The 13,228-nt window shown below is 42.8% G+C and overlaps 1 protein-coding gene across 3 annotated transcripts in view; it reads left to right on the plus strand.

Moving 5' to 3' along the window:
* Positions 1-12,843, plus strand: part of CUNH9orf153 (chromosome unknown C9orf153 homolog) — a 28,839-nt gene extending 15,996 nt beyond the window's left edge. For all 3 annotated transcript variants that reach the window (XM_040450272.1, XM_040450271.1, XM_040450274.1), the window contains 3 exons: positions 7,055-7,146; positions 8,616-9,111; positions 12,595-12,843. In XM_040450272.1, the coding sequence (XP_040306206.1) occupies positions 7,081-7,146; positions 8,616-9,111; positions 12,595-12,818 (786 nt within the window). In that variant the 5' untranslated portion in view covers positions 7,055-7,080 and the 3' untranslated portion in view covers positions 12,819-12,843. The remainder of the gene's footprint in view (positions 1-7,054; positions 7,147-8,615; positions 9,112-12,594) is intronic.
* The last annotated feature ends 385 nt before the right edge of the window (positions 12,844-13,228 follow it).

Below are 13,228 nucleotides of genomic sequence, written 5' to 3' on the forward strand. Positions count from 1 at the left end.
GTGGCGCAGTCGGTTAAGCGTCCGACTTCAGCCAGGTCACGATCTCGCAGTCTGTGAGTTCGAGCCCCGCGTCAGGCTCTGGGCTGATGGCTCGGAGCCTGGAGCCTGTTTCCGATTCTGTGCCTCCCTTCCTCTCTGCCCCTCCCCCGTTCATGCTCTGTCTCTCTCTGTCCCAAAAATAAATAAACGTTGAAAAAAAAAAAATTAAAAAAAAAAAAAAAGAAAGCTTGGGAAGCCCAAGAGTCAGTTGGGCTTCTGACTCTTGATTTTGGCTCAGGTCATGATCTCACAGTTCATGGGTTCAAGCCCTGCATTGGGCTCTGTGCTGACAGTACAGAGCCTCCTTAGAATTCTCTCTCTCCCTCTTTCTCTCTGCCTGAAACCCACTCACTCTTGCTCTCTCTCTCTCTCCAAAATAAGTAAATAAAAATTAGAAAAACTCAGACTTCTTTTTTTTCCTGAAACTCAGTTACTTTGCCAGAACATGTCTTAGTGCTAGCCATTCTGATATTTTAATATGTGGATTCAAATTTTCAATTCCAGGAAAATCTTCTTTTTTTTTTTTTTTTGAGTTTATTTATTTTAGGAAAATCTTCCTGAATTAAAAAAAAAAATTTTTTAACATTCATTTTTGAGAGTGAGAGAGACAGCGTGAACAGGGGCGGGGCAGAGAGTGAGGGAGACACAGAACGTGAAGCAGGCTCCAGGCTCCAAGCTGTCAGCACAGAGGCTCACACTGGGCTTGAACTCACGGACTGTGAGCTCATGACCTGAGCTGAAGTCGGACACCTAACCGACTGAGCCACCCACGCCCCCCATGAATATTTTTCTATTCCATGATGTGGGGCTTTTCCCTTTGAGGTATCCAGTTAAATATTTTGTATCTCCATCATCTATCTTTCAGATCTATCACTTTCTCTCCAAGTCATTTTTAATAGTTTTACTGATAAACAGTCCACATACCATTAAATTCTTCCCAAGTGCACAGTTCAATAATTTTAAGTATATTCAGAGAGTTGTGCAACCATCACACAATTAGTTTCAGAGCACTTTTATCACCCCACAAAAACGCCCTGTATTGACTAGCAGTCACTCCCCATTCCTGCATGCCCCCCAGGCTTAGGCTACTTTCTACTAATCTACTTCCCATCTGCATGGATTGCCTATTTTGTTCATTTCATATGAATGCACTCATCCAATATGTGGCCTTTGCGTAATTTTTTCAAGGGTTATCATGTTGTAGCAGGTATCAGAACTTCATTCCTGGTTATAGCTGAATAGTATTCTATTGTATGGAAATACCACATTTTGTTTATCCATTCATTACATGATGGGCTTTTGGATTATTATGAGTAATGCCACTGTGAATACTCCTATATAAGTTTTTGTGTGGACTGTGTTTTTATTTCTCTTGGATACATACCTAGGAGTAAAACTCCTGGATCATATGGCTGCTCTGTGTTTAACATTTTGAGGAACAGCCAAACTGATTTTCGAAATGACTGCACCATATTTTATTTCCACCAACAACGTATGATGGTTCTAATTTCTCTGAATCCTTGTCAACACTTGCTATTATCTGTTTTTATTACAGCCATCCTAGTGGGAATGAAAGATATCTTATTGTGTTTTAAATTTGCATTTTCCTGACATTTCATGATGTTGTGTACCTCATGTGTTTATCAGTCATGTGTTTGACGCAGCCACCCCTCTTGCCTGTTTTTTTTTTTTAAGCTTTTTATATATTTTGAGAGAGAGACAGTGCAAGTGGGGGAGGGACAGAGAGAGAAGAGAGACAGACAGAGAGAGAGAGAGAGAGAGAGAGAATCTCAAACAGGCTCTACGCTGGCAGCACAGAGCCCAATGCGGGCCTTGAACCCACAAACTGTGAGATCATGACCTGAGCCGAAACCAAGAGTCAAATGCTCAACCGACTGAGCCACCCAGGTGGCCCCTTGCCCATTTTTAAATCAAGTTACCGTATGTGTCCTTGTATTGTTGTGTTGTAAGTGTTCTTGTGTTCCTGGACACAAGTCACTTGTCAGATATATGATTTACAATTTTTTTCTCCCATTCTGTGAGTTGTGTTTCCCCTTCCTTTAGGGTGTCTTTGGAAACACAGAAGATTTATTTATTTATTTATTTACACAGAAGTTTTAACTGATGAAGTTCCAATTTATCTACTTTATTATTCTTATGCTTAAGCTTTTCGTGTTGTATCGAAGAAACCATTGCCTAACCTAAGATCATGAAAATTTACTCTTATGTTCTTACAGGGGTTTTATAGTTTTACCCCCTACGTTCAGGTCTGTGATCCATTTTATGTTAATTTCATTGTATGGCTTGAGGTAAGAGTCCAACTTCATTCTTCTGACTTTAGATATCCAATTGTCTCTCTACCATTTATTGAAAAGACTATTCTTGGGGCACCCAGGTGCCTTAGCAGGTAAGCGTCTGACTCGTGATTTCAGCTCAAGCCATGATCTCACAGTTCATGAGATCCAGCCCCTCATCTGGCTCCTTGCTGACAGCACGGAGCCTGCTTACAATTCTCTCTTTCCCTCTCCCGCTGCCTCTCCCCCATTCATGCTTGCTCGCTCTCTCTCTCTCAAAAAACAAACAAAAAAACCAGAAGACCGCTCTTCTTCCACTGAATTGTCTTGCCCACCTTATAAAAATCAATTGATTCTACTAGTCTTCCAAAAAGAATTTTTAACTTTTTTTCCTGTTTACATTTTACTTTTGTTTGCCACAATAGCTACTCAACATTGCACTCCTTTGAATTTCATCTTTAACTCTATTATCTATAAATTTTTATTTAGATTTATATAAAAGAGAAGGAATGCTGGATTGGCATCCTGGCTGATTAAATGAGAAGTCAGAGTAAGCACAGACTCAAGCAAGGATGCACAGAAGCACAGGAGATTGTTTCAGAAAAAAATGAATTGGGCCAGCTGGCTGAAATGGAGAAGACGTTATAGCCTTGCGGTGGCATAGAAATATGATTTTTAGATCGTGGGAAAGCGTTAGAAGCAGATTGTGGTTAGTTTTGTAAGTCTGATCAGGAAGATATAAATCTTATCCTAAAAGTGAGTAGTAAAGAACCAAATTAGAAAAAAAGGACTAATGAATGGTTGGATAAAGAGGTGACTTAGGATAGATTACAAAAATAAAAACAACAACATAAGGGCTAGGAAATGAACTAGAATAGTTTGATTTGAAGTCAATCAGTCTTCTTAAAGTTTATTTTGAGAGAGAGAGAGAGAGAGAGAGAGAGAGAGAGAGAGACAGCATGGTCAGGGGAGGGGCAGAGAGAGAGGGAGAGAGAGGATCCCAAGCAGGGTCCGTGCCATCAGCACAGAGTCTGATGTGGCGCTCGAACCCATGAACCATGAAATCATGACCTGAGCTGAAATCACAAGTCAGATGCTTAACCAACTGAGCCAGCCACACATCCCAGTTAATCAGGCTTCTTATTAGAGTCATGGCAATGAATTTGGAAAGAATAGGTAAGATAGTTTTTAAGAATCAGTTTCAAAACAAAGGGGTAGTTAAGAGTTGAGATGGATAAAAATGAGGACTGTAAAAACAACATTACAATTGATTAAGAAGTCAGTATTGCCTTCAAGAATGCAATTTTGGGGGTGCCCGTGGGGCTCAGTCGGTTAAGCATCCAACTTCAGCTCAGGTCATGATCTCACAGTCTGTGAGTTCGAGCCCCGTGTCGGACTCTGTGCTGACAGCTCAGAGCCTGAAGCCTGCTTCAGTATCTGTGTCTCCCTCTCTCTCTGCCCCTCCCCTGCTCATGCTCTGTTTCTCTCTGTCTCAAAAATAAATAAAAACATTAAAAAAATTAAAAATAAAATAAAATAAAATAAAATAAAGGGCTACTCTAAGGTTTAGTCAATGGGGAATAGCCCAAAGTGAGAAGTATGTTAGTGAAGTCAGAATCAGAATGGATAAAAGCATCTTTGAGGGGCGCCTGGGTGGCTCAGTCGGTTGGGCGTCCAACTTCGGCTCAGGTCATGATCTCACGGTTTGTGGGTTCGAGCCCCGTGTGGGGCTCTGTGCTGACAGCTGGAGCCTGGAGTCTGTTTTGGATTCTGTGTCTCCCTCTCTCTCTGCCCCTCCTCCACTCACACTCTGTCTCTCTCTCCTTCAAAAAATAAATAAACGTTAAAAAAAATTAAAAACAAATAAATTTTTAAAAAGCATCTTTGAGCTAATGATCTGTTAATAGCATTCAACATGAGAGAGGTGTGAGGTGTCCTCAATAGTAATTCTGCAAAGAGACACAGCAAGAAGCTAACCTGTCTTGTGTCCCATTCCCTATTGTCAATCTCACGGTAATGAAATGAGTACAGATTTCTCAAATATTGCTTTGAATATATGTATGAAGCGTTGCAAGACGGGCCACTGATGTTGGAAATCATTCGTCTGCATCAGCAATTCGGATTAAAGTTCAGCCTGCGCGTGTAGTTGGGGCTCGAGCCAAGCCTTCTTTAAGGGGAGGAGAAGGGAGAAAAACATAGTGTCCCCCCCCGTCATGGGAAAAGGCAGTCCTCTCCCGGTGGGTGGCACCACCAGAAGACAGGTGGCTGCCTGGGAGACGCTGAGAGGTTTCAGATGAAGGAAGCTAGAGAAATATTTTCCTTTGCAAGAACTAACAAAAGTACAATCAAGTCTTATTTTAACTGGTGGTGATAGACATGTTTATGGAGCCACCATGCAAATGTAGGAAAGGGGGTCATCATGCTGCATTATATTGTCTTTGTTTGGTCATAGATATTGACATAGTGTACTCACTAGTGACTGTAATATATTTGGATATATGTACTTGCACCTCTTTCTATTTATTCTGGATTTTTCTTTCTTTTGCTTTTTTTAATGTTTACTTTTGAGAGAGAGAGCGTGCATAAGCAGGGGAGGGGCGGGGAGGGGGGGACAGAGGATCTGAAGCAGGCTCTGTGCTGACAGCCGCAAGCCTGATGTGGGGCTCGACCTCATGAACCACGAGATCATGATCTGAGCAGGAGTCGATGCTCAACCAACTGAACCACCAGGTGCCCCCATTCTGGGTTTTCCTGCTTTGCCAGGAACAGAAGAAGAACCTAATTGTTGTTGCTTCATCCCAAACACTTTTGGTTCTTCTCTGATTCTCATCCCAGTTACTGCAGCTACTAGTCAGGATACAGTGGTTCCCAGGAACGTATTTTCCCTCCTACATTCCCAGATCTCCAACAGAGGTTTCACTGGAATAAATTAAATCAAGAATGTGAAGATTGTGGGGTTTATCTAGTATTTATTGCTGTGTAACAGTCCGCTCAAACCTTAGTGTCTTGAAATGACTATAATTCATTTAAAACATTTTTTTAAATGTTTTTATTTATTTTTGAGACAGAGAGAGACAGAGCATGAGCAGGGGAGGGGCAGAGAGAGAGAGGGAGACACAGATTCTGAAGCAGGCTCCACGCTCTGAGCTGTCAGCACAGAGCCCGACACGGGGCTCGAACTCACAGACTGTGAGATCATGACCTGAGCTGAAGTCGGATGCTTAACCGACTTTGCCACCCAGGAGCCCCTATAATTAATTTTTAAAAAAATGTTAATGTTTATTTATCTTGAGAGAGAGAGGGAGCACAAGTAAGGGAGGGACAGAGAGAGAGAGGGAGAGAGAGAATCCCAAGTAGGCTCTGTGCTGACAGCACATGGGGCTGACATGGGGCTTGAACTCAAAAACCATGAGATCATGACCTGAGAAGAAACCAAGAGTCAGGTCTTCACCGACTGAGCCACCCAGGTGCCCCTGTAATTCATTATTTGCCATAATTTTGGAGGTGGCCAGCTCAGCTGAGTGGCTGTTGTTCTTCATTTGGGATCATTTGGAGTCACTCATGCAGCTGTAGCTATCTGGAGCCTCGAATGGGGCTGGGTGATTCCGGATGGTCTCACTTACATGTCTAGTGGTTGGTTTTTGCATGGTGGCTCGGAATTCCAAGAGTGTGAAGCAGAGCTCCAAAGCTCAAGGCCTAGGCTCTGGCATTCATACAAGGCCACTTACACCACATGCTGTCGGTCAAAGACAAGCCCTCATGGTGTTGGTCAAACCCAAGCATAAGGCCAGCCCACGGCCAAATGTGGGAGCAGACTAGACTGCCACTTACTGATGAGACCAACTGTAAAGATTCTGTGCTGTTTCTTTCTTTCTTTTTTTTAAGAATTTATTTTTGAGTGACCTCTATACTCACCATGGGGCCCAAACTCAACCCTGAGATCAAGAGTCACACACTCTACTGACTGAGTCAGCTGGGCACCCATCTGTGGCCATTTAATCCCTCACAAAGGGATTAAATTCAAGTCCATCTGTAAAATGCATACTGGCATATCTGGCTCAAAGCAAATTATTTCAAAATGTTCATTGTTGTTGTTATTTTATTATCATTATTATTATCATTGGCCTTTTCCTCTTGAATAAAAAGTACTTTTCCTGAGTAACGAATAAGTGAGTTTTTCTTTGGATAAACTGAAAGTTGTTCAAATATGTAAGACAAAAATCTTAAACCACCCATATAGGATTCTTTGAGTTAGTATGAAATGCCTGAGGATATATGTCATGTAAGAATTTGAGGTGTTTCAGAGAAAACATTTGATGGGCATGTGAGTAATTCGATAGTCCTAAAGGAAGAAGAAAACTTAAAATGGTATAAAAGTTTAAAAGTTCAAAATTTAAAATGTAATAAGAGACTCTCAAATACAGAGGACAAACTTAGGGTTGCTGGAGGGGAAGTGGGTGGGGGGATGGGCTGATTGGGTGATGGGCATTAAGGAGGCCACTTTTAGGAATGGGCGTTGGGTGTCCTCCTACGTAAGAGATGAATCACTGTGTTCTACTCCTGAAACCAAGACTACACTGCATGTGAACTAACTTGCATGAAAAAAACCCAAAAGGGCCCCGCTTATGAAGTTTTAGAGACTGTAAAGGTGTTACCCCCGCCAGTATACTTTGCTGGATGTTTCATCTTTCACTTTGTCTTCTCTTGTATTGCTTTGTCAGGAAGTTGGGAATAAAATCCCAGCACAATGCTCCCCACCGGGGCCACCGATGCAACTGAAGATGAGGCGGCGGACAAGCCTCCCAGGTGTTCAGTACGTGCTTACAATTCTGTCATAATCTACACGGGAAACTTTACATTCAAACATTGTGGGGGGAAAAATGTGGAGCTACTGAATACCGGTGACAAGCCTGGGGGCCACAGGGAATACAGACATTCCTCTTCACTGACTTATGCTCTTTTGTCCCAGTGAAAGGCAACACTTCCGTGGGCGGGCCAGTGTGAGAGCTAAGTTGTCTTCGTGATAATGGCAACCAACTGAAAATGCCACTCACCCACCTTAGCCCGCTCTGTATTTGTTGCTGTTGCACAGAAGTGCCTAGGACCGAAGGGGAGCCCTGCGTTGGGCTGACTGATCCAAATTTGGGCTCTCACTTTGGCCTTTTTGGCCTTCCAGCTGAGTGGCCTAAGAAGCTTCTTAGGGATAATGGAATGAAGAGGCAAGATGCTCTGGAAAATGATATTTTATTCCTCCAATACGGGATTTTAAATAAGAAAGGTACTCTGAGGAATATTTTTGTCTTTGCCAACAACTACTGCCAAACACCCCACAGATGTAACTATTTTGCTTTGGTAAAATATCTCCGTGAATTAGGACTTTTATAGTTTCCTTTGCACTGCATTCCAGAACATTCTGAGCCCTTCGGACACCAGGATGAAGCTTTGATATCCATACTATCTGGCTCTCTTTCTTCCTTAAGAGAAATGTAGCCTTCCTCAAAACAAAGGCTGCAACCCCCCACAGCTCTTTCTCTCCATTGCAGCTCACTGAATTTCACAGTGGAAAAACCTTATAGAGTTTAGAGTCTAAGTTTGATGGGCTCCTTTCATAATGGAGGGTTCCAGTGACATGTACTTAATAATATGTCTTTCTGGAGGGGCGCCTGGGTGGCTCAGTCAGTTAAGCATCCGACTTCAGCTCAGGTCATGATCTCACAGTTCGTGGGTTCGAGCCCCGCGTCGGGCTCTGTGCTGACAGCTCAGAGCCTGGAACCTGCTTCAGATTCCATGTTTCCCTCTCTCTCTGCTCCTCTCCTGCTCACACTCTCTCTCTCTCAAAAATAAAATACACCTTAAAAAAAATTTGTTTTTAAATATGTCTTTCTGGGAATGACTGAGAGATTTGACCCTTTGGTCTCGGTTCCACATTGTCATTCATTATTAACTCGGGTCAGTGAGGCAGACATATCTTCCCTAAGATAGATGCTCCTGTTTTGTTTTATTTTTGTTTATTTCTTTATTTTGAGAGGTGGAAAGGGCAGAGAGAGGAGAGAGAGAGAAACCCAAGCAGGTTCCGCCCCACACTGTCAGCGCAGAGCCCAACTCGGGGCTTGATCTCACAAACTGTGAGGTGATGACTTGAGCCAAAACCAAGAGCCACCCAGGCGCTCCAATGCTTCTGTTTTCATGGTTGTTTGTTATCCTCTTTATTCTAGGGTTTATGGGTCCACCAGACAATTACATTTTCACTAATCTCATGACTCCCCACTCTTTGTCCTACAGCTGCCAGAATTTTATGCATTTCTTGAGAATTTTAATAAGGAGAGCAAGAAATCGAGTCTCCGAAAAACTCACGGTATTTCACCTAGTGAGGCACAGGAAATGCTTAGTCAAAACCTCAATGCCATGTCATTCACCAGTGGAGCTGATGTGAGGGATGAAGACCCTCGGCCCATTTTCACATGCAAGGTGGTTAGGAAAGAAAAGGAGCAACCAGAATCGATGACCGAACTGCTGTACCGAAGCTTGTTGACCAGCTCAACCTCTCCGGGGAAGGGACTCTCCAGATCCCAACAGAGGCTCTTGCGGAGTGGAATTCCTCCCCCTGCACACACTTTTCCTCATGAGATTCTCATCGATCACTCCAGCTCCTCGTCACTGTTCCCCACGCAGAAGACTCAGAGAATTAACATATTACACGGGCTGGGCATTTCCAGGATCATGCCAGAAAATTTCACCTTTGAGCACAGAATTGCTAAGTACTTCTTAGTTGATCCAGGTAATCTACACGGATGAAGATGTGTGAGATGAAATTCGTGGAAATCTGACTGCAATTTTGACTTAGGTTGCCGGAGCCAAAATAGTCAAATAGTGACCCCCGGGAACCTGGCAGTCACGGTGTCCACGACTGATGTGCTGCTGGCCGCCTACAGCGCCAACACGAGGTAGAGAACAGAGACTCGAACATTCCAGGGTCAAATCTCAGGTCCAGTCTCAAAAAGGAGTATAGATGCAGTCCTTACACTCACCTTTACAACACGAGCAGGTTAAGCTTGGCCTCTAAAGCACTCATAACTATTCTTTCTTGTTACGTGAACTTAGCCAATTATTTACTGGAAGATAATTTTTTCCAGTAAAGATAATTTACTGGAAGAAAAATTCTTTTTCTCAAGCATCTTGGCTTTAATGCAACTGAGAGCTTTTTTAGATACTTTTTCATGAACCTTTACCTCTTCTTTACTGTTACATTAACAAGAGGAAACTCCTCCCTTCATTTCTGATTCTTTAATAGGGAGGTATTCATAAAAGACCAAAGATTATTCAGAGAAAGTTGGAAATATATGGTGGCGAGTTTTAATGAGAAGGGAGTGTCTTATAAGGTCTCCATTTTCCTTAATTTGAGGGAGGTAATAATTTGTGAGTCTGTGTAGCTGTAAAAAAACGATAGATTAAATCAACGATATAAAATATTTGAGCCTTTCTGAAGTAGGTTCGACTCAAGAGAAACCATCTGCACCGCAAATATTTTGACAACACCATTTTTATATTAAAAGTCGTGGGAGAGACAGAGGAGCAAACTTAAAGGCACAGATGGATTAATTTGCTCGTATCTGGTCCAAGATACTGCAACAGTCTTTGCCGTAACTCCCCACACTGATGTCCTGACAGAGTCTAATGCAGGTTTCAGATTCCTTCGGTAGAGTCACACTTTGTGTGTTCTGGAGCCCAGGCAGAAGTAGAAATCGGGGCAATTATAGGAATGGCCTAGATAATCCACAGAAGTGCATAAGGTCAAGCCTTGGGCCAGAGAGGAAAAGTCATGGAAAGTATTGGTAATCAGTAGATACTGCCAGAGCTTATTGAAAAGTACTGAAGGCTTTGGATGCTTCATAGGATGTTTGTGGTTTTGCCACACCCACAGGCAACAAATTGTCCTCCCTTCCCTGGCTACCTAACTTCTCCAGCTCTCTCGTGTGGCCTTCCAGACTCTGTGTTAGAGTTTCTTCTCTGTCTTCATGACCTCGTTTCCTCAGATCCTTACGTAGGATTTCAGGCACGCATCCTGTCTGTTCAAGGAACATGCATGAAGCCAGGTAGGCATCCCTATGAAGAATACCCAGTAATTTCTTAGGTTTAACTGGTATTGTAACAGTTCATCTTTTACAGTCCTATATTCCCCAGCATTACTATTATTTTATCAGCCAGCCAGTTTCTAAAGTATTCTCAGCCCAGGAGAACTTTAGGACTCCTAGTGTACCAAAGAATGTTATAGAACATATCCTTACTAGCATCAGGCACTGGGGGAGGAAAAGAGAGTGGGTGCTGCCATTTTCTTCTTCTATCACATCAGTTACTCTTGCTCAGGCTAAATCATGTGGGACCATGTAGGTTAAGAATGTGTTTGACAGAGAAAGCAAATGAAGATTATTTTTCTTGTACACTTAGAAGTCTGGAGGCAGGCAGACAGTGTTGGGACAAGGCTTTTTTATATTGTCAAGGACCCAGGCTCCACCACCTTTTCGTGTGTGGCTTTTGTCTTCATGGACAAAAGAGGTCTCCTTCACCTCCAGGTACTATGGCCACATTCCGGGCAGGAAAGGGGGCTAAGACAAAGGACCATATTGGCTACTTCTGTTCTCTTTTTTTTTTTTAATTTTTTTTCAACGTTTATTTATTTTTGGGACAGAGAGAGACAGAGCATGAACGGGGGAGGGGCAGAGAGAGAGGGAGAGACACAGAATCGGAAACAGGCTCCAGGCTCTGAGCCATCCGCCCAGAGCCTGACGCGGGGCTCGAACTCACGGACCGCGAGATCATGACCTGGCTGAAGTCGGACGCTTAACCGACTGCGCCACCCAGGCACCCCACTTCTGTTCTCTTTTAATAGAAAAGCAAAACTTCCTCAAACACTCCTCCTCTAGTGACTTCTCCCTACATCTCATTGGTCAGAATTGCATCCAATAGCCACCCCTTACTGCTGGGTGGTGACTAGAGATCTTAGCTTTTCACCCTCTATAGTCAGAGGGTGACCCTCTTCTATAGAAGAGGACCCTAATGGGTATGGAATGGAATGGTATCTACCACGGATCACAACATAAAGCTCTGTGGTAATCAAAATAATCAACTCTGTGGCTTTCTCTTGTCAGATATCCCTTTCCTTCCTTCTATAACCAGATCTTCCGATGCCAGGCCTGCCAAGATCTTGTTAAACTCCCTGACAGTTGGTAACTGCCCTTAGGGAAGGACTGTTGACCCCCAGTGTTCACCACCAATAGCCTGCTCCAGTATCTATTCCGCTAGGGAAGGTATTAACTCAATAGTAAGAGAGAAATAGATCAGACTTCCTCCTTGTTTGCTGTACCGTTATTCTCCTTGTATTACATTTACCATCTTGGCTCTTTGGCCTCTGGCTTTACACTCAAATCTGCCTTGGGCCTTGCTTTTTTTTTTTTTTTTTTTTTTTTCTCTCTTTTGAGGGGTGGTGGTGGTTTACAATTTAGTCATTAAAAGATCTGTTCTTGGGGCACCTGGGTGGCTCAGTCAGTTAAGTGCCAGACTCTTGATTTCAGCTTAGGTCATGATCTCACGGTTCATGAGTTCAAACCCCACATCGGGCCCTGCGCTGACAGCACAGAGCCTGCTTAGGATTCTCTCTCCCTCGCTCTCTGTCCCTCCTCTCTCATGTTCTCTGTCTCTCCCTCAAAAATAAAATAAATGTTTAAAAGATCCCTTCTTGAAGGGATTGTAACCACTAGTGATACCCCAAATTAGTAGGTCCTGAAAAAGTAGGGGAAACAGCCAAATTCTAGCTAAGCCACTGCCATTTTATACCCAGGGCTTAAGACAACATCTTGGAAAAAATGACACTAGCAGTCTATGTACTTCTAACCAATCGTTGTCCCTGTATTAAGCCCTCATTAGGATCCTCCCTGTTGACCTCAGTGCTCTGTAGGGTCTCTCCATTTGTACATTATAATATCCAAGCACCAAATGAGAGCCCATGCACCTGCTATGGCCCTGCAGCATCCACTCCAGCCCAGTTAGCTAGACCCACCCAATTTCCTATTTGGAGGAAAGCTCTAGATCAGATGAACACTTTAGGTGACCTTTTAGTTTATAAAGCTCTAGAAACAGCTTTCCACCAGAAGGGAGAAGGAGACTCCAGTTCATCTAAGTTTCATTCTGTTCATGAAGCATCTCTGGGTAACTGAAGGTTAAGTCACTCCGTCATGTAATTCTTTGAAAATGTGATTCTTTGCAGAAAAACAATTCATGGATCTAAGGGATCTGGAGTGGAGGTATTACAAGGGGATCGTGAAGTTCAAGCACGGTACTTCAGATTCATTCATAAATATAAAATACAACAGTGAGAAGAGATTTGTGGAGAGCCAGCAGATGCCTGGTGTTATTTCCCCCCCTCTAGTTTATAGGTCTTTAGTCATTTATCCTCAGGTTGATTATCCAAAAAGTACAACTTCCTCTTAAATAAAACCTGTAGCTTCTTAAAATATCTTGGATGTAGATTTTGCTTTTGACAGCGTTGAACTTATACATGAAAAGTAAAGAAGCAGAGGGGAGGAGCCATGGAACATAAGAACTGGATCCATACAATATTCATGGAAGTCCAAAATCAAGCCATTAATACAGAGAAAAAAATTCGAATTGATCTGCTTGGGTAAGACCAGGTTTGGACTTGTGAAACCCATCTGGACCAAGGCTGAGGCAAATCTGGATCATGTGAAAGGTAAGGATTCCGAGGAAGAAGAACTACCAAGTAAGAATACCTCTTTAATTTTTTTTTTTTTTTTTTTTTTAGCGTTTATTTATTTTTGAGACAGAGAGAGAGACAGAGCATGAATGGGGGAGGGTCAGAGAGAGGGAGACACAGAATCGGA

This window comes from Herpailurus yagouaroundi, unplaced genomic scaffold, assembly GCF_014898765.1.
Source record: "Herpailurus yagouaroundi ecotype Mexico unplaced genomic scaffold, PumYag 201, whole genome shotgun sequence".
Lineage (NCBI taxonomy): Eukaryota > Metazoa > Chordata > Mammalia > Carnivora > Felidae > Herpailurus > Herpailurus yagouaroundi.